This window comes from Helicoverpa zea, chromosome 1, assembly GCF_022581195.2.
Source record: "Helicoverpa zea isolate HzStark_Cry1AcR chromosome 1, ilHelZeax1.1, whole genome shotgun sequence".
NCBI lineage: Eukaryota > Metazoa > Arthropoda > Insecta > Lepidoptera > Noctuidae > Helicoverpa > Helicoverpa zea.
In genome coordinates this window covers 11,565,006-11,584,116 of record NC_061452.1, presented here as the reverse complement: position 1 = coordinate 11,584,116, position 19,111 = coordinate 11,565,006, and the positions used below count along the sequence as shown (strand labels likewise).

The 19,111-nt window shown below is 31.6% G+C and overlaps 2 protein-coding genes across 2 annotated transcripts in view; one reads left to right on the top strand and one right to left on the bottom strand.

The window, feature by feature from the left end:
* Positions 1-19,111, top strand: part of LOC124635257 (solute carrier family 12 member 4) — a 494,187-nt gene that overhangs the window by 160,968 nt on the left and 314,108 nt on the right. The window lies entirely within an intron of this gene.
* On the bottom strand, positions 820-18,689 carry LOC124635279 (monocarboxylate transporter 9-like). The gene is made up of 8 exons (XM_047171148.1): positions 18,534-18,689; positions 14,627-14,753; positions 10,521-10,943; positions 9,862-10,222; positions 7,766-7,913; positions 6,926-7,070; positions 4,456-4,647; positions 820-2,304 (listed from the first exon to the last, which is right to left on the bottom strand). The coding sequence occupies exons 1-8, from the start codon at positions 18,642-18,644 to the stop codon at positions 2,159-2,161; spliced, it is 1,653 nt and encodes a 550-aa protein (XP_047027104.1). The 5' UTR covers positions 18,645-18,689; the 3' UTR covers positions 820-2,158.

Genomic DNA, 19,111 nt, shown 5'->3' with positions numbered 1-19,111 from the left:
AGATTAGGATTATTGTTATTTCATACATATGTTTCTTATAGACTTGCCCTTGGTCTCTTTCACTGATAAATGTCAAAGTATAATCAATTAATTATTATTATGCAATCTGTGTTAATACTCTATGCCGGTTTTTAATCGATTCCGTCTTGGTTATTTGCTTGGTTTATTCGCTTTGTGGGTTTACTTAAACTTTCACAAAGCAGCCCGTAGTCTGGAAGTTGGTGATTGATTCACCCGTGCATCGGAGAGCACGTATATGTCGGTTCTGCGCCTGATCTCTTTCCGGTCGTGTCGGATTGCCCTCCCATCGGGTTACGAGAGTGAAGGAATAGGGAGTGCACCTGTGTCTGCGCAAATGCTCGTGCACTATAATATGTCCTGCGCAGCTGGCTGATTTCCTTAAATGGGAACAGCCGTGGACGCCATTATTTACTATTTGCAGTCTTTACTTGTTCTCTTATAAAATAATTAAAACATTTGATTTATTGCTTGGGATCCTAGAGTTCTAGTCAAATTAGTTTACCGCTCCGAAATTAGGTCTAGTTACTTCCGCAAATAAAAACAAATGAATAAAACACTGCTATGCATGCTCGAAGAATGATGGCAGTAGATTATTTTTGGTGATTCCTTCGATATGGTATAAAATTAAAATAAACAAAAGACGTTAGTGTAAAAAAACTATTTAATTCATCAACAGTTTCACTATGACACAGCCATTATATATTTCAAACACTGCTATGCATGCTCGAAGAATGATGGCAGTAGATTATTTTTGGTGATTCCTTCGATATGGTATAAAATTAAAATAAACAAAAGACGTTAGTGTAAAAAAACTATTTAATTCATCAACAGTTTCACTATGACACAGCCATTATATATTTCAATGTACAATATTCACAGGTCCCAGTGATTTTAATCTTCACAGCACAATCAAAGGTACAGACTAAAATATATACTTTGACATAGTACAGCTAAATGACAGTCTACCAATAATTAACTGGGACCGTGTGATAGACTATGGCCTTTTGACTTTGGAGAGGCCTGAACAACAATAGTGGCAAGATTAAAGGCATATTTATAGCTAACCAACTCTTCCTCACGGTTTCACTTGCATCCCAAAAAACCACGTGTCGCATTCGTACCTATATCAAAGGTTTATAATATGACTTTTTTTAGGATCTAACTACTACCTGCATAAAGCACAACAAACTTACAGACTATTTTATTTTTACAATCATAATATTAGTAGGAATTAAAATATAATACATTATGTACACTTAAAAAATAGGTAGGTAAATTAAACTAATTACTTATTAGTACTTACTATTGAACGTAGGCCTCTCATTGAATATATTAATTTTGTGGCTTTAATTACAACTAAAATAGGTCTTATTGCTACAAATTATTTTGACTGATTAATAACTAAAACTACGACGTAAAAAGCCTTCAGAAATAGCAACTAAGTACATATTTGCCTAAGACTTATAATTAGTCATATCTTAACTAGTGCTTTCATTGATTTTAAAATCTTCAATAAAAGCCAAATGCAGGTCTTTTCAATTAGCGACCAATATGGCAACTTGTTTTTTTAATAGTAAGTTCTATATCTAAACTTATAAACTAAAATGTTCAACAGACTCAATACACGTCTTATAACAATGAGTATCTGTAACATTAGAAAATATTTACAACTCGATTCACCGCTTTTAGCTAATCTTTGATCAAACAACTACTTCCTAAAAAATAACGTTTAAATACTTCTTCATGACATCTAAAATTATTAAATACTTTCACTAGGGATGTTCTAAAAGGACCTGATACAAGTCAATATATTTGGAAATCGAATATTAAGGTGGGGTCCACACGATACCGAGGTTCAAGTTTGCACAAATATCCGTACGAACTTAAAGTGAAAATGTAAAATCTGTGTAAACATCTGAAGTCTGAGTGAAAATATGATGACAAGATGCTTGTGCAGACTTATCATTGGCTCAGACTTTTGTACGCACCGATTTGTTGCTCAGACTAAATTCTATGAAAGTCTATGTGAAGTTGGTGTAGTATGGACCCGCCATTACCTCAGTATCGATACACGGTGGGTTCAAATCCTTTAAAGAAAAGGTCGAACTCGAATGATTAAAGCTGATAACTTAAAGGTTCATGTCTTTAATGCGTTGGTTGAGTTCTTGTTTTTTCTGTACTTGGCGATGGCTTCAATTGCCCAGGGAATGACGCAGAAGAGATTGCACATAGTTATCATGTTGAAGGCTATGGCATAACTGCCCGTGTAATCTCGGACGAAACCTGGAAAAAAAAAATATGTTAAGTACTTATTGGCATGTTGAAGCTATACCTTCTCTATTTAGAAACTTTTCAGTCCCTGAATTGGCAGCTTTGAGTAAAAACGAAAGTTTTCCTATTTTATATATTGTGGTCCTGAACTCAATCTACAAAAAACAGTATTTTTTTCCGGTGTCTACAGCGTCAATATATACTATCCGTTAGAAAAATGATTCGTTTTTTGTTTACCGCCCAAGCAATAAAGGGGTTTCAGATATACAGAGGCTGTTTTTCATGAAATCCTATACCTACGAATGGCCGTAGCAAGCATAACGTAATTATCCCCAGAATAATACAGAATTATTAATTGCTATAGTATTCAATACTCGTTGAAACGTTGACTTGACACAAATTGAGGCGACAGCTAATAGTACGAACGTCAGCGAACGATATTGATTTATAGCCGTTTCCAATATTCTATCTATCTATTAATTTGCCTACCAGAGATAGAATTTTGACATTAGCCCAATACAAGTAGGTAACTAGCTTTTGCCTACGACTTCGTTCGCGTGGAATAGTGACTTCCGGCAGATTTTTGGTTTGACCAATAGATGGCGCTATATTATTATGTCCGTCATAAATTTTATTTTTTATTTTTTTGTAATAAAAACTATCCTATGGTCTTCCTCAAGCTCCAAACTATCTCTGTAGGTACCAAATTTCACACAAATCGGTTCAGTAGTTTTGGCGTGAAGAAAAGACAGACAGACAGAGTTACTTTCGCATTTATAATATTAGTTAAGATATCAAATTCCTATCTCTAGTAAGCAAAATAACAGATAGATAGAATATGGGAACGGCGTTAAATAGGATTGCTGAATCATGTTCGATAGTAAGCAAACGTGTTTAATGTCACACTCTGGTTAGTGTCGAGGGAAAGACAATATTAGGCAGACATTTTGGATGATTTATTGGCGTTGAAATGTTTAGTTTGCAATTTCATAGCGGGAGGAAAATTCGGCCTTATGGTATTCTAGCTTCTATGCTCTGTGTTCCGTTTTTCCTGGGAAATGCTTTTATCAACAAGATGAAAGTTACTTTCGCGTTTATAATTTTAATAAGGAAATCGTATGGTTAACTGTTTAAGACATATTGCGAGGAACTTAGGTAGGTATAGTTTTAGTAAATGTTCGCATTTTGACATTTCGAGCAGACAATTCAATTATTTTTATTTCTATTACCAAGTTAAGAATATTTTTAAAGAACTAATTTAAATGTTTATGTTTAAATTGAAATCAATTTAAGAGAATTTGATGGTAAACAATTTGCACAACAATACTAATTCTAAAATATTATTTAATTTTTTCTATGTCATTTTAATATTTATTGTTGTTTTGTATTTTTATTTTTGTAGGTAATATCATCAAAATGCTAATAGTGCAAACAAATGACATTTGAAGCTAAGCATTTCAGTGGAATGCTATTTTTGGGTATTAAATAATTTAGGTAATCTTGTACAACATATTTAAAAATATTAAACTTCAAAACGATGTAGGTATGCATAAGGTCATCCAAATTTTTTTTAATAAAATAATTTTAAAATGTAGGTACTTCTGAAGTTGTCTCAAAATAACCCAATGATTCAAAACAACACTGATCTTTTGTTTATCTCCCTTAGATAATCTTTAAAAAGGTTTCAAATGTCAGTAACACTAATAGATAGAAAAGATCACTAATAGTTACCACAAGATAGTCCATTATGTTAATTTTTAAATTGATCCTTTATACCTAAACAAATAAGTGTTTGACTCTGACCATTAAGGCTAGTCTATTACATATGTTAACATCATGTTATTTTTAATACAGTACAGCTGTATCTTTAAACATAAAATAAAATATTTAAAATCGCTATTAAGAGCCTAGCTCTTGTCGGTACAGCTTCTTCCATTCTCGCCTATCGAGTACCAATTCCTTTTTAAAATCAATTTAAATTATTATAGGCATTTTAATGTTTTATTTATGTTTATTAAAGCCTCTAATTATGTATAAAAGCGCTTTCAAAACGTGGGTTTTTTTTCAAATAGCTGTAATAGGCTGCTTTTAATATTTGGCATCGAAAGTCTTATCTTTATAAAACCGTATTATAAAATTATAAAAATATTGAACTAATCTTACCTATCATAGGTCCAACACTCAAACTGATCCCTCCGGCCAACAGCATGTATAACCCATACGCTGGTGGATACCTCTCTATGGGTACGTGCTCGGCAACCACTATGGGCTGGGCTATATGGACCAGTGACCTCAAGGAACCCAGTATACCGGTAAGGATGAGCAGTGGTGTGTAGGTGCTGAATTGGATGAATACTGGAAAAGAGAGAAATAGAATTTTAATATAAGTGCCGAAAGTAAAAGTTAAGATACTATAGGTACTATTTAACAAAAGGCAGCCATAACATAATAACTGTCCCGCCAAATGAGGTATTATTGTATTAGATATTTAAAAAAACAAAATACTTTTAGAAGTTTGAAAGTACCTTTGACCCATCTCAACCGATCTGTATTATAGTCTATTTGAAATAAATGAAGTCCTATTCTTTCCTATACCTAAAACTTGTGCTATGTACTGCTTCCTTATTGACTGGGTTTGTTTATAGGTGCATAATACCTATTTAGGTAAGATTTTCTATTTTGGATGCATTGATGCATTAAGATGTATTTTAATTAGACCCCAATCCATTAACTTTTGCATTAATGGACACGATAAAACACTCTTGCAAATGGACCAACAAAATAAAACTTACATTTACATGTTTCCTATTTTTAGACTGAAAATGACGAACAGGAGCTAATTCTTCACTTATATATTATAATATTTAACCTTTTTGCTTAAATATCACATTTTTATATTTTTAATAACTATGCGGATTTATTTATTTATGTTTTATGTCCAAAATTTATATATATATAGGTATAATAAATAAATGGATTAAAACATAATAAAAACTATTGTATTCTTCGTTCAAAAATGTTTGATGCATTTATCCAGACAGAAGCAAAAAATATTTTATATATATAATTTTAAACTTGTTATAGTATTTAAATATGATTATGACATTATAACGTAGTCTATAAATTATGCTATCAAAATGCTGCAGTGATTATTATTGACAGTTTCGCATAAACAGTAAACAAATTAGCATTTTAATAGGATTCTTGTATAAAAAACGTGTTATAGATAAGATAAGAAAAACCTTTTTTTTCTTACTATTTTGTTTATTTTATGCTAAATGGACAAATACAAATTGTTTATTTTTTACTAAGTAGTTTTTTGCTTTGAACTTAACACCTATGAGTATCATTTTATTTAACGTAATGTTAAAAAAAAATTTCGGCGAAAAAAAGGAAAAATTGGACTTTTTGCATCAGCATCTGCATCAGATCAAAAGAGGTATTTTAGGCCGTCTATTCTTAATATCCGCTTCGAATATCTTAAAAATAAATAAGCAATGGGAAAATACCAAATAATATGCTAATAATATCTAGTCCTAAAAATTAAATGCCAATTTATAAGACGGATTCATATAAATTCATGTCCAGATATAAACACCTGTTTTGTTATCATATTTATTGCACGTGTAATCAGTATTATACTATAAATTATTCAAATAAATAAAAAAAGGATACAATTATCTATAATTAATATTCTATCTTTATATTAGGAAAAGCAAGTCAAGTGCGAGTTGGGCTCGAGAACGAAGTGTTCCTTAACTTTTCTATGAAGAGATCTAACAATTAAGTTTGTTGCATGAGAGCCCCTAAAAATTTGGGTACATAATTCTAGTTTTCAGCATTAATTTTGACGTTAAGGTGGCAACACAAATACATTTTCTGTGTTTTAAATCTCCGACTATAACGGGTTGTGAAATACACCCTGGTGACAGACAAACGTACGAACAGCGAAGTCATTAGATCTCGTTTGAACCTTTGGGTAGCTACGGAACCCTAAAAGCGGTGCCTGTAGAACAGCCTTAAATTGTATAAAAAATATACCGTTTAGCCTCAACATCAGCTAAAAATAAATTACTGCCAGTCAAAGTTTCATCTAAATAAATAAATTATAATTTTTCAGATTTAAATATACTAGTTCATACTGGCACTCGCAACACTCAATAAATTAAATTGTTAATTACTATGTTGATGTATGCAAAAACATTGATGTATATACTATTTTTAATTAAAAAAGCTTAAAGACGCGAAACACAGCTGCACAATGACTTAGTGATTTTTTGATATCATTGACGTTGTTGAGAGTTTACTAATTTGGGATAGTATCAGATTTTTGAAAAGTTAAAATACTGTACACATACCTAGGTACAGACCTATTTAATAATTTTATTGACGTCTTAAATAATATAGCTACTATTGTATAAAATTAACCTAAAGAATAACAATTGATACAAAACGCTACTGCATTTAATCAATAATGCTTGGTAAGTAAATACCCCCTTATTTAACAGTTTCACCAGTAATATCGATTATTGTGTGATTGTAAAAACACAATCGTTTTAGTTTGTTTCTCTATCTCTAAACTCTGATTACCATAAAAGACGAAAAATAAATAAAAATGTAAAAAATAACTTACTAAATCTAAACAGTGCCGTGAAAAAGGCGCCGCAGAAGAACATATAGCGACTGTTCATCCTGAAGAATTGTCCCGCCACGCCCAGGAAGAGTCGCGCTGACATATCCATAGCGCCACCCACCGCAATTATATTCGCTATCTCGGCCTGGAAATAATATAATTGTTATTTTAGCTAACATATTGCAGGAATAACAAAGAATCGTTAAATTGGTGAAGCCGTCCAGAAGGTTATATCTACTGTGTTGGTGGTTCACAAAAAAGTCCTAAAGTCCTAAAGTAACGAGACATTCTAAAGGGATTTTATGTAAGTTTCTTATATTGATTTGGAATTTACGATAAGCAACATTATTAGCCACAATTAAATTGTTCTATAAATAGATTTATTCGATAAATGAAATCTAAAATATCGAGCTCACAAAATTCTGCTCCATACAAATTCACAAACAGTTTGGAACAATACAACGATGAAGTTTTTATTGTAACTTCAACACATGTGTTGCCAGTTAGAAATATTTATTGAAGTTGCAACACCGTAGCGCTATTTGAATTTCCGAATAGTTCCATGTGGTTAAAGATCAGAATTATGCATACGGACTGCAAATGTAGTGAAAATCAGCATACGGAACCACTCAGAGGTTCCTTTACTTTTATATTTCCCCTACGTTCTATTTTAACCTCTGTATACTATGTAGGTACTAAAGAGACAAATATTCTAAAGCGACATTTATTCAACCATTTAAATATTTTCACCAAAAGAAAACCAACCCAAATGATCCAAGCGAAAAAAATTAAAGACCCTCAGTTTAATATTCTGAAAGCAAAAATATTAAAGAACCTTACCTTGCTTAGATGTTTTTTGTCCAAAAATAATGGTTCCAGAGTAAAAAATGTGAGGTCAGAAAAGAAAGTTAATGCCAGTCCAAATATAATATTAACGTAGACTAAGTCCTTTAGAAGGGATAAATCCAGAAATTCCGCTACGGTTTGCCTGAAAAAAATAATCCTTACATTATTTCATGAAGTTCAAGTACCTGTAAGTATCTCTCCTAGCTAAGTATGGGTCGATTCCTTAAGTAGCGTAAAGGTTCGTGGTCGGGTAACTATCTATACAGAACCATGGGACCGCGTATTGAAAAACTGTTGTCAGTCATTCATAAATATGAGAAACGATATAAGTATGAGATTTCTCTTTAAGAAATAAGTAGTGCCTATGTACATGATGGTTTCTACTATTACTATTTTTCTTCTTATTTCGTCTGTGTAAAATATATTGTTAATATTTTTTTCTTTTACAAAATAGGAATTTTCAGGTATTTCGTAGTATTTTCGTGGTATGTCGGATTGCAGTGATGAGTAACGCTCATAGATCAAAACAATATTGGTTTTTAGCCTCCCGGTTCGTACCAAATTACTTTGCTTAGTAAACTTAACACTTTTTTACATATAATACTTAGGCGGAGCTTCTTGAATGGACGTTATTAATGATGGTAAATAAACTAATAATAAACGGAATATTTCATCGTCTAACAGAACAGTAATAAAATTGTTTATTTATTTGTTTGTAACCTTTTAGCTCCGTGTAATAAAATTATGTAAATGAAAACAACAAATTCTTTTAGGTGCCACCGACATTTTAGCAGTATTATGATTTATTATTTAATTAGAGAAATAATATTTTATAAAAGGAATTTAGCATTTGCAAAATGAATCATCATCTGCCTAGCCTTTCCTCAACTATGTTGCGGTCGGCTTCAGCTATTTTAACCGGATGCAGCTGAGTACCAGTGTTTTACAAAATGCGACTGCCTTTCTGACCACCTCAATCCAGTTACCTGGGCAATTCAATACCAATCCGATAATCAATAACGTATAACAATTGACTATCACCGTAAATGATATGCAGATGAAAATTGTATATCTCTACACGATTAATTATAAGTCTTGCAACCAAGTTCGATTTCAAAAGAAAACTTGTAAAGTGTAGAACTATCGGCCACTTCTAAAATTGACTCCTATAAAAGTACTATACATAATTAGGTACATAAAGGAATAATTCCGCGGCCACAGCCAAGGTTGACACTGATTTAATTTTAGATCACATTATTTCAATGCATTATTTATATAAAAAAAATATGTTCAGGAATTCGTACACTATAAACATTTATGTGTATTTTCTCAATATTCAAGCTATATCATATCATGTTTAATGCTGACTTATCAGTGTTTTGTGAGCATTATTACTTCATGTTATGTTAGAATAGCCCATTTGTATAATACAGCAATTTTTACACACATTTAATTATATATATTATGTCAAAGTGACGTATTCAAAGAGATCTTACTATATTTTATTTACGTTTGAATTGCCATGACTTCTGGGATTAGATCAAAAAAATACTGCCGTATATCTTAATTTCTATTTCAAGTAAGTAAACATTTCAATTTTTTTACAATAATTATACAGCAGACAGACTAAAGTATATTTTATGAGTATAGAATACCGAAAAATGTTTATTTATATATTTATATATGTACTGTGTTTTATTGCATCAGACTAAAATCTGCATTCGTGAATTAACATAAGACTATAAAGAAATCCAAAGTGTATTACTATTGCATTTGTATTATTTAAAATCAGTCCAATATTACGTAAATAAGTGTTTATTTATTTGTTAAAATTTTGTTGTTTTGTTGAGATTCAATGTCATTTTCATAATGACTGAAAGGAACACGTATTTTTACTTCCACATTCCATCTAAGTATAAAATAGTATCATAGGTTAATTCTGGGCTTGAACTAGGTTTTACAAATATTAGGTGTCTGTTACACCTACTAGTACTGGGATAATGTCTCAATATAAGAAAACTATTTCGACTCCACTAGCGGACAGTAATCGAACCGTATCTTTACACAAACAGTAAAAAAAAATTACATACCATTTCCCTTCCTTATTTTTTATAATCGGCATAGGTTCCGCAGCAATATTCCCGAAGTTACCCAAACTCGATACCGAAGCGGCCTTGTACAAATTCTCTCGATACACATGATCGCTCGAATCGAATTTACTATCTATCTTCCCGTCTGCCGGGATCAAGACAACTGGTATGCTCAATCGCCTGGAATCGCTTAATTTCGACACAAATAGTAATTCTGCTCCTTTCTGAGGATTTTCTAATCGATTGATTCGGTACAGATTCTCGACAGATCTCGCGTTTTCTGATGAATCGATTTTTGGTAGCGTTTTCGTGAAATCGAATTTGTCTTTGTTATCTTCTTTGGCTGGTGTTGGTGGTATTACTGGAAAGTACATATTAATTTTGATTAAGTAAAACAAAAATATTATTATTTTCAATATTTTTGTAAGAATTAATCTGGGGAAAGCTCTGTAGTAAAATTATAATTCAAAGCTCAACTCAACAAACAAAAAGTTGCATCAGAATACAAAGCTAAATTGCATTTCTCTGTTCTAAAATTAAATATAAGCTCGACTTCATACAACGAACAGATTTGCAAAGCAAAATGAATTTTCACAAAGAACAGTGACCGTTACAAAGTCGGCTTTATTATGTAGATAGAGTGCAATAAAGATACTTACAAACAATTTTCTCGCAGGGTTTTGGTTGCTTCACCATGTGCCATTTCACAGGGTGCATGACCAAAGCTCCAAATATACTATGTGCTGATATTGCACAAAGAATCGCTAGAGTCCCCCTAAACCCGTACTCAGTTATCGTGAACTTGATAAACAACGGGTAGAACATCGTTATCATTCCAATAGAAGCCTTACATAGACTGAGATAGAGCACTTTTTTCTTTGTGAAGTAGCTGTTGAAGCTTGTGTAGGAGACAGGTATGAGTAGCCCCATGCCCAGGCCGTGTAGGAAGCCATTTGTTATGATCAGCTGTGTCGTAGATACTACGAATATGGCTAGGAATGACGCTAGTGTGTATATGAAGGCCCCTATTAGACCCACTTGTCTTAATGATAGTTTCTTTAACGCTATGTTTGCTGAGAATCCTGAAACAAGAGACAGTAATTTGTAGATTTTCGTTTTTAATATAAGTATGTCTATGAGAAGCTACTCTTGGGTCTAAAATATTAGATACTGGCTTGCGCCTGCGGTTTCACCTGCGTCCCAAAAGAACTACTTCTCACACATAGATAAAAAGTGGACTACGTTCCTTCTGTTATATTAAACAGAAACTCAACAATCGATAGTTTATTTAAAGACGGCCCATATTTATACTTGGCAACCAATATTGAAAACAAAAAACGTGCTGCTTCTCGAGGCAAAGCTGAAGTTTTGAAAGAACTATTGCTGCAAAAATAGGAGTAGGCAAAGTCTTTAAATCCGACTGAATTTACAAGGCTTTTTCCCGTAGCCACTTCTTTTACGACGATGAAGTAAAACATCGGTTTTGTATGCCTAAACAATTGCTTTAAAGTTTTCAAAAGCAATAAATTCACAAAGATTTTTACTGCCGACATTTTAATTCGTGAATTTTCGTTATTTTTTTGTGCAGCTCCTGTTACATTCTTAATACTAAATGATGTATTTAATCCTGTCTGATCTTTTAAAATAATAACTTTGAACGATTATTTATTAAATCTTTGTATAATGTTGACAGTTAACACATAGTTTATTATTGTAGAATGAGATAACAACCAACGCCTAAATGCTAAGGACTAGCAAAATCACATAACAACCAATTAATTAGGTTTAACAGGAGTTTAAAGATATTACGAATTCAATAGAGTTATTAATATATAACCTGATATGGAAACAGAGAGACACAAACATTTATTTTTATAGTGCAATAAAAATAAGATTTATGCGTTCTCAGACGAATTCATAGGTCTAGGAAAATAGTTTCTTATCTCTTTTTATATCTGAATTTTAAAAATGACCTGAGCTTAAGCCGTAAGCAGATGATTCGGAATTGCTTTAAAAAAATATTCCGTCACAAATAGACTTGTTTATTAATGTTTCTTAAAATTAAAAATTTATTAACGATCTGATAAATATTTACTAGCAATTAGTAGCATGTCAATCTAATTTAATTGTTCAGGTAATTTAAATAAATGTATGGTTAATTAATTTGCAGAAAACATCATTTTCGTTGTTAGATAGGATACCCAAGTAGCACAAAACTGTTGCTTAAGAGCTTTAGAGCCAATCCGATTATTACTAAAGGTGCCAAGCTTAAGCGCCAGAGCGTGCACTACAGACCTTATGCAGCAGCTTTGCAGCCAAAGGCACAACTTTTTGCAGTCTATAGTTCCATTAGAAGTCCATAGTAGAGGCATAAAAGCGATACAGGAGCGGCAACTAATAATTAACACCATACTAAAGCTCTTATGGCGATGATTGAATGAATGACAAATTTAGCTGAATGACGAAAACTTCACTGATCGTTCACCTTGTCTCTCATTTATAAAATATATTTGTTGTTCCTGAGTCAGACATTACTGAATATAAATAAATATTAAGTGAAGGTAAGTGTTTTTGAGCTATATTTTGTATTATATAGCTACAAACGCAGATCAGTTTATCGTGAATATAGTTGAAGTATTTTTAACGCGCCTCAATAATTACCTCAGAATATCGTAAAATATATAAATTATTATTATATAAATATTTTTGTATCACATACCTACACGATATTGAAATTACATACTGGACTACATTCGTTTTTAGTAAGTTGCTTGTTCGATATTTAGATACATTTTACTACAAATGCGATAAAAACCTATTAATTTCTCGATTACTAATAAATAATTATCTTGTAAACATGGCGTCCATTGAAAGCAGCTTTAGCTTTCTGTTATAAGTTTTTTTTTTACTTCAAAACAAACATTATTTTTCCTCTGTAACTGATTCGTTATCAGTAATTGAGAAAACAAAATCTACGGGACCCTTGCTTGTGTTTGTGAATAAAATAACAGAATGTATCCAAATGAGCAGGCAATGTCTATTAACCTCCTGCTTCTATTGTGGAGCCTTAATGTGGCTATAAGTAGAACAGAGGTTCAAATTCCAACTTAAGCCTGCACAAAAGAACAAATCACTTCTGCAATGGAACCTTCAGTGGCAGAAAAGTGATAAATATATCTTTTATACTGTTCCGTTAAAAAGTCTACAATTTGAGTCTTTATGCAGTTCTAACGCGTACATCAGCGGCAATAGAAACTTTTTAGCAGCTTTAACCTTTAACATAATTGTTTGAACTCTCTTTTAAAGATGTAGGCTGCAAATGGGTTGTAGAATGATCTCTTGTAAAACCTAGAGTGACATTTGGTTCAGTTTCTGCTGCCTTAAGTGATATTTACAGCTATGAGCAGCTACGGAAGCAATAGTAGAACTTAAAGTTACTTTCGGAACCCCTAAAGCACTACTGTACAGCTAACAGTTGCAAAATAGGCTGCTATTTCCACCAGTGTGCTAGTTGGGTAAAGATATGACCGGCGATCGGATTCTAAGAACAAAATAATAGTCACGGCACCTTACTTTAAATTACGATATCAGAAAATAAACATAGTTCATATAAATATCTATTAATATGTTGTAGTAAGTATTTTTTCTCCTTTCATAAAAATATATTTAAAAAAAACGTGTTACAATTATAGAGCAGGCAAACAAGTTTAAAAATTGCTTCATAGAACTAAACACCAGCTTTATCCTATTCAAAATTCTTGGACAGAAAATGCAAAAGAATTTTAGCAAAAAACATACCTAACCCAGCTTTTGCAGCATTTGGGTAAATACACGTAGGATTTCGTGTTGACAAGAGTTTAGAGTTGCTTTGGCATAAACAAGTGCTCTAGAAACTAGAATGCATTTTGGTTTATGGCGTAGGTATCGTGACGTAAGGAGGTTTTATATTTTAAGTTCCTTATTTATGTAGTTCATGATTGTTATTTTGATAGGTACAGTAAACTGCACATTAGTGATAACTGTCATGCACCTTTACTCAATAATAATAAGTACGATTTGCCTATAAAACTATTACGACTGACCTGAAGTTGACTGTACAAATAAATACCTAATTCACACCGATTCAAGTTTTTTAAGACTTGTTTAATTGGAACTAGTACGTTCACGATTTATATTAAGTATTGTAGCATAAGAGATATGTCGATTTAAAATTAAACTTAGCATGTTGTCAAACGATATTTTGTTCATTCTAGATGACTTGAACAATCCGTGCAGTAACTAATATTATGTAGATTTATTTTGTTTGAGCTGAAATAAAAACTATGTCTATAACAAGTCTATTGAGTTATTATGTTACTATCTAACAAAAAATTCGACACTTCATTAATTTAAATAAAGATAATTATTTATAAGAGTAACGGTTGGCGTTATTATAATTAAAATTATGTGTTTAAGTTTTATAAAATCTGCAACGTAATTCCTATAAAGTATATAATTTATATTATTACATAATACGCTATTACCTACACAATGTAAGGCCTAGTTTTTGTCATGATTTATATATGGCTTGAACAGTTAAAAGAATTTTAAAGAACCTGCAGTTAGATATTTTTTTTTTAAAAAAAAAGGATAATTGACCAAATAATTAGGATCATAGTTTTTATTGTGCTCCTATAGATCATTATTTGAAATTACTAAACTAATATTTGAGAAGACTATTCTACAACTTAAATAATTTGATGTTAAAACGTTATTTTTTACTTACCAGCAATAGCTAATGTGACTTGAAATACACCGAAAACTAAAGTTACTGCCGCTGTGCCTACTCCCAATTCGTCTAAAAAGTCGTTATATATGAAGCCGAATACTGGCTGGTGGGCTGTGCCTGCAATCTGAAACAAAAAGAAACAAAAGCGTCACTTTTTCAAAAATGGAACAAAGGAGCTCCTATTCGAATTTTGGATTTAAAATTTTCGATTCTTTTTTGTTTGTGAAGCTGTCCGATGTTTAATAAATGGACGATAAACTATACAAGGTTTTATTTAAAAATTGTAACTATTAATTTTACTAGAAATTTTAAAACACAATTTGCGACATAAAACTTTGAATATTAAAATTATAAAACTTAAATGAACCAAGTAAGTCTGACGCTAAGAAGTCTAACATTAGATAGAGATATAATAGGTATACATAGGTATTAGTCATAATGCTGAGTAAAAAAAAAGTAAAGTCAATGAACTCTGTCAACTGAGCACGCGTAAATCGCGAGAAGCTATTCATTTGATTCCTTTACGAATATGAGTTTCACTTTCTTAAAGTTTCTTATAATGTTATTTATTTTTCGATCTAATTTAAAAGCTATATGTTTTATTTTTACCGTAACAGTACCAACTATAACATAATAAGATCGTTCTAAAAATAGTCAAAATTATATAAAATTATTCCACCACGCTTATTTATTGACAAATGCATATAAATTAATCTTTATTTACGACTGTATGTATAAGTGTGTAAATATTTATTAGGTCCAAGAATTTCGCGAAAATAACAGCATAATAATTATGATGGAAATGTATCAAGGTTTTAAAGCAAGGCTTATCTGGGTGTAGACCTGTTTTGCTTTATATTTGTAAAAAAAATCTATTAAAATTACATTATTTTATTCGTTGACAACCACTTTATGTTCTATTTTATAATAGAATGAAAATAAAGCGAAATATCTGAATCAAAATATACCATAATATACATATCATAATATACAGAAGAATTGCCTCTATAAACTTGGCACTTTAACCACTTCCTAACATTTGTGTTTTTGTTACAACCCCAATTATAATATTAAAAGTTACGTAATAAGAAGCGTTTTGATTTTGAATACCGGCCATGGTCACCTCCATTTCGTCTAACCGCTTAATATAGGAAATCGACCGGTTACTCATATAAAAAGCTTTAACTTTGGCAGGTTATTACTTGATTACAAAAATAAAATACTGATAAAAAGCTTAATAAAGACAACTACAGTATGTCGAGCTCTTTAAATCTATTTACTTTTAAAATGAGACTAAACATTACTAAAATATTCATTCAATTATATCCAATACCACCTTTTAACCACTGTCCACGATTTAGACACAATAGTTAAACAATAGGGGCCTTACTACAAAAACTTTAAACCCTGTTTTACACTTGTCTAATAAAATTTTGGCTGCAAAATGAACCATATGTCAACGTCATAATTTGACATTTTTTTAGACAAGGCATAAACTGACGTTTAAAAGTTTTTGTGGTAAGACGGTAGGTGTGTATCAAATTGACTCATGGGACAGGGAAGTTACTAAGAACCAAATTCCATCCGAAGACACACAACTTAAAACAAGTTTCATCCCACAGTAGATAACACCATACTGACGGAATTTAGACTGATGGTAATAAGCCAAAGCAAAACATTGTGCAACATAGTGTAACCTAACTAATTGAAATAACTATTGGCTGACGACGCCAATGGCCGCGGAGTTTCGACAAAAAATTTAAGAAACTATTTTGTTTGCCTAAAACCAAATTACTTTTGTGGATAACGGATATTTATATAGTTATAAGGTATGGGGTCTACTCGCGTGCGGTAGTCATATTATATTGGTTGACTTGAGTGCATAAAAAGTAACTAGACGTTCAAGTAAGTTGTCTGTTCTGCGACAGGTTGTATTTAGTTATGTAACTAGATCTATACGGATATCTCAGCCTAGGACATACAAATTGGTATTAAATTACTTCTTAAAAAATATTTAATAAGTCTGCACTTATAAAGAGTTTGTATATACGTTTACAGATGGATAATCTCTGGCAAAATTGGATCGTTGGCTATAATTTAAGAGAATGTCATTAGCTCAGAAACAAAGGTTTATTTTTCCTTTCCACAGTGGAAAGATCTTTAAGAACTCAAAATATACTCACTCCTAGTGCTTACATTAACATTTGGAAAATTTAAGCTTCTTAATTTGAAACCATTACAGGCTTATGCAAATATTGTAGTAGATATATTTATATACGTATCATAAGCCAGTTGTTTTCCGAGCTTTATCATTTAAATCTTAGCGTATTTTAGATGGAGATTCTATCTAAAGTGAATCATTTAAAGCCTTTTGACGTCATTCTGATAATCAATTTTTAAGTGTCACATTTTACGGCCTTTATTAATTCTATGCTATTTTTAAATGGAGAACTATGAAGTATAAATATTTTTTGACTAAATTAGGAACAGAAAAGAGTTGACAACCTTCCGATGTTTCCTTGGTAACACAATAAATTACTTAATACCGCAAGTGAGATGCAATGAAATCGGTTGGAAAAGAAGAATCCGTGAGGGTTAGGATATCACTTTTCGGGTACTCACGTTATACTTGAACCCACATGAGGTTACTTACATCATAATTTTATTGTATTTGATAATATTACAGTCTATAACATGATGAATGCGAAAGTTACTCTATTTATTTGTATTTATAAGTACCTAATTAATTTACAGTTAATTATAATTATTTTTTTGTTTCTATGCTGCCATGACTCATAGTAATAGTTAATGGTCAGCTGTCGTCGATCATTACATAAACATAACTCATAGTGGTTCTTGGGCAAAATTTTTAGGTTTTTCATAAATGGGATAATTATTACGGTTTTAAGATTAAGTTTAACAGTCTTTTTACTTCTCTTAATACATATTGTGAATCATAATAAAATCCAAATAACTTTAATACGTCCTTCTCCGTGTGAGAGGATGCCTGTGCCCAGCAGTGGGACGATAAAAAGGCTGTAACAGTCACAGTAACTTGAATACGTAACTTTTTATTTGTTGTTCGTTTTATTCAAAACTGCATCTATTTTGACTAACTATATTTAGTTTAAGATATTGGATGTGCTTAAGTATATTAGCAGTTGGTATTTCTTATTACATAACTTGCTATTTTACCGTTCTTGTTTAATTTGCACTAGTTACGACTACGTTTTTATTAAGAACTCCGAAGTCAGCACATATGGTTCAAATCCGTTCACATCAAATGCACAATGCACATTCGGTATTATATCATTTGAAAAAGGAACATAAGTAAAGCAAAATTGGACACTCTTTTGTTTTTAGTTTTTTTCTCCTTTTTATATTTTATGTCTTTTTGTCAATTTGTGTACGTAAGCAGAGAAGGGATAATGTTTGGTTTTCCTGCTTTTGAACCAGTCTTAGGGTTTATTGATCTTACTTAGTTGTTGTTATGGCATGTGCAACAAAAACTTGTGACGCACTTGGGATTATTTTAAGTGTTTAGTACAGTTGGTTTTAATTGTGTTTATTAGGTAATGCAATGAAAAGCAGTTTTTGACGTTTGTAAAAAATATGGCCGGGTTATTTATAATATTGCCCATGTGATGATGAATAATTGTATTTTACAATTAATATTTTTTATTCGCCATTTAAATTGTATTTTAGAAACAAAATATTGTTTTTATATTTTGGGACAAAAACAAGTTTTATATAGGTTTTATTTATTTTAATTATTTCTTTAAAAATAAAAAAAGTTTTTTTTTATTCAACAGATAATAGAATCTGTGTCCTCACTTACTACCACAATTTTAAATTTTTCATTTTTTTCGGTATTTCAAAACTCATAAAAGTATGTAATACTTACAAATATAACAGACAGTCCGATGCACACCATATACCCCCATCCACCCTCAGGGGGTACATACTCGTACTTATCCACATCCCCGAACTCAACATTTTTTTCCTTCACACTCATTGTCACTACAACCTTCTTTCTCCCCGTACAACACCTCAGCAGCGGTTTTATAAATCTTATGTTATCGTCAACTATACGGAGGCTATTTGCTCAGAGCTTAAATAGTAACACCTTTATTGAGGGTACGGTATGTAAATAGATTTCGGATTTCCCACAAACACGATTGACAAACAACTTGATAATAACGACACGCCACTTTATCAACCCTTGTGCACGACAAAAGTTTAAAGAGAAAAAAAAAAGTTTTTTTTTCAATTTGTGAGACGACGTAAATGGTCAACGTTTGGGAGGCAGATGAGCTAAGCAATCGAACTCTGTGCGGCCAGTCTTGTCGTCGTGTGAGCACGCTAGGTTCCACGTGCACGCCACCACTGAACTCAATGGGCCTTCGATATTCAATTTTACGCTACACATTCCATTTAAATAGTCCAATGACACAGACTCTGATTGTTTTTATTTTTTGTCGG

Coding starts and splice junctions, on each gene's coding strand:
- LOC124635279 (XM_047171148.1), bottom strand. CDS start 18,644: ATGAGTGTGAAGGAAAAAAATGTTGAGTTCGGGGATGTGGATAAGTAC. Junction 7,071..7,765: donor ACAAAAAACATCTAAGCAAG/GTAAGGTTCTTT, acceptor TATTATTTCCAG/GCCGAGATAGCGAATATAAT. Junction 2,305..4,455: donor GAGTGTTGGACCTATGATAG/GTAAGATTAGTT, acceptor TTTTTTTTCCAG/GTTTCGTCCGAGATTACACG.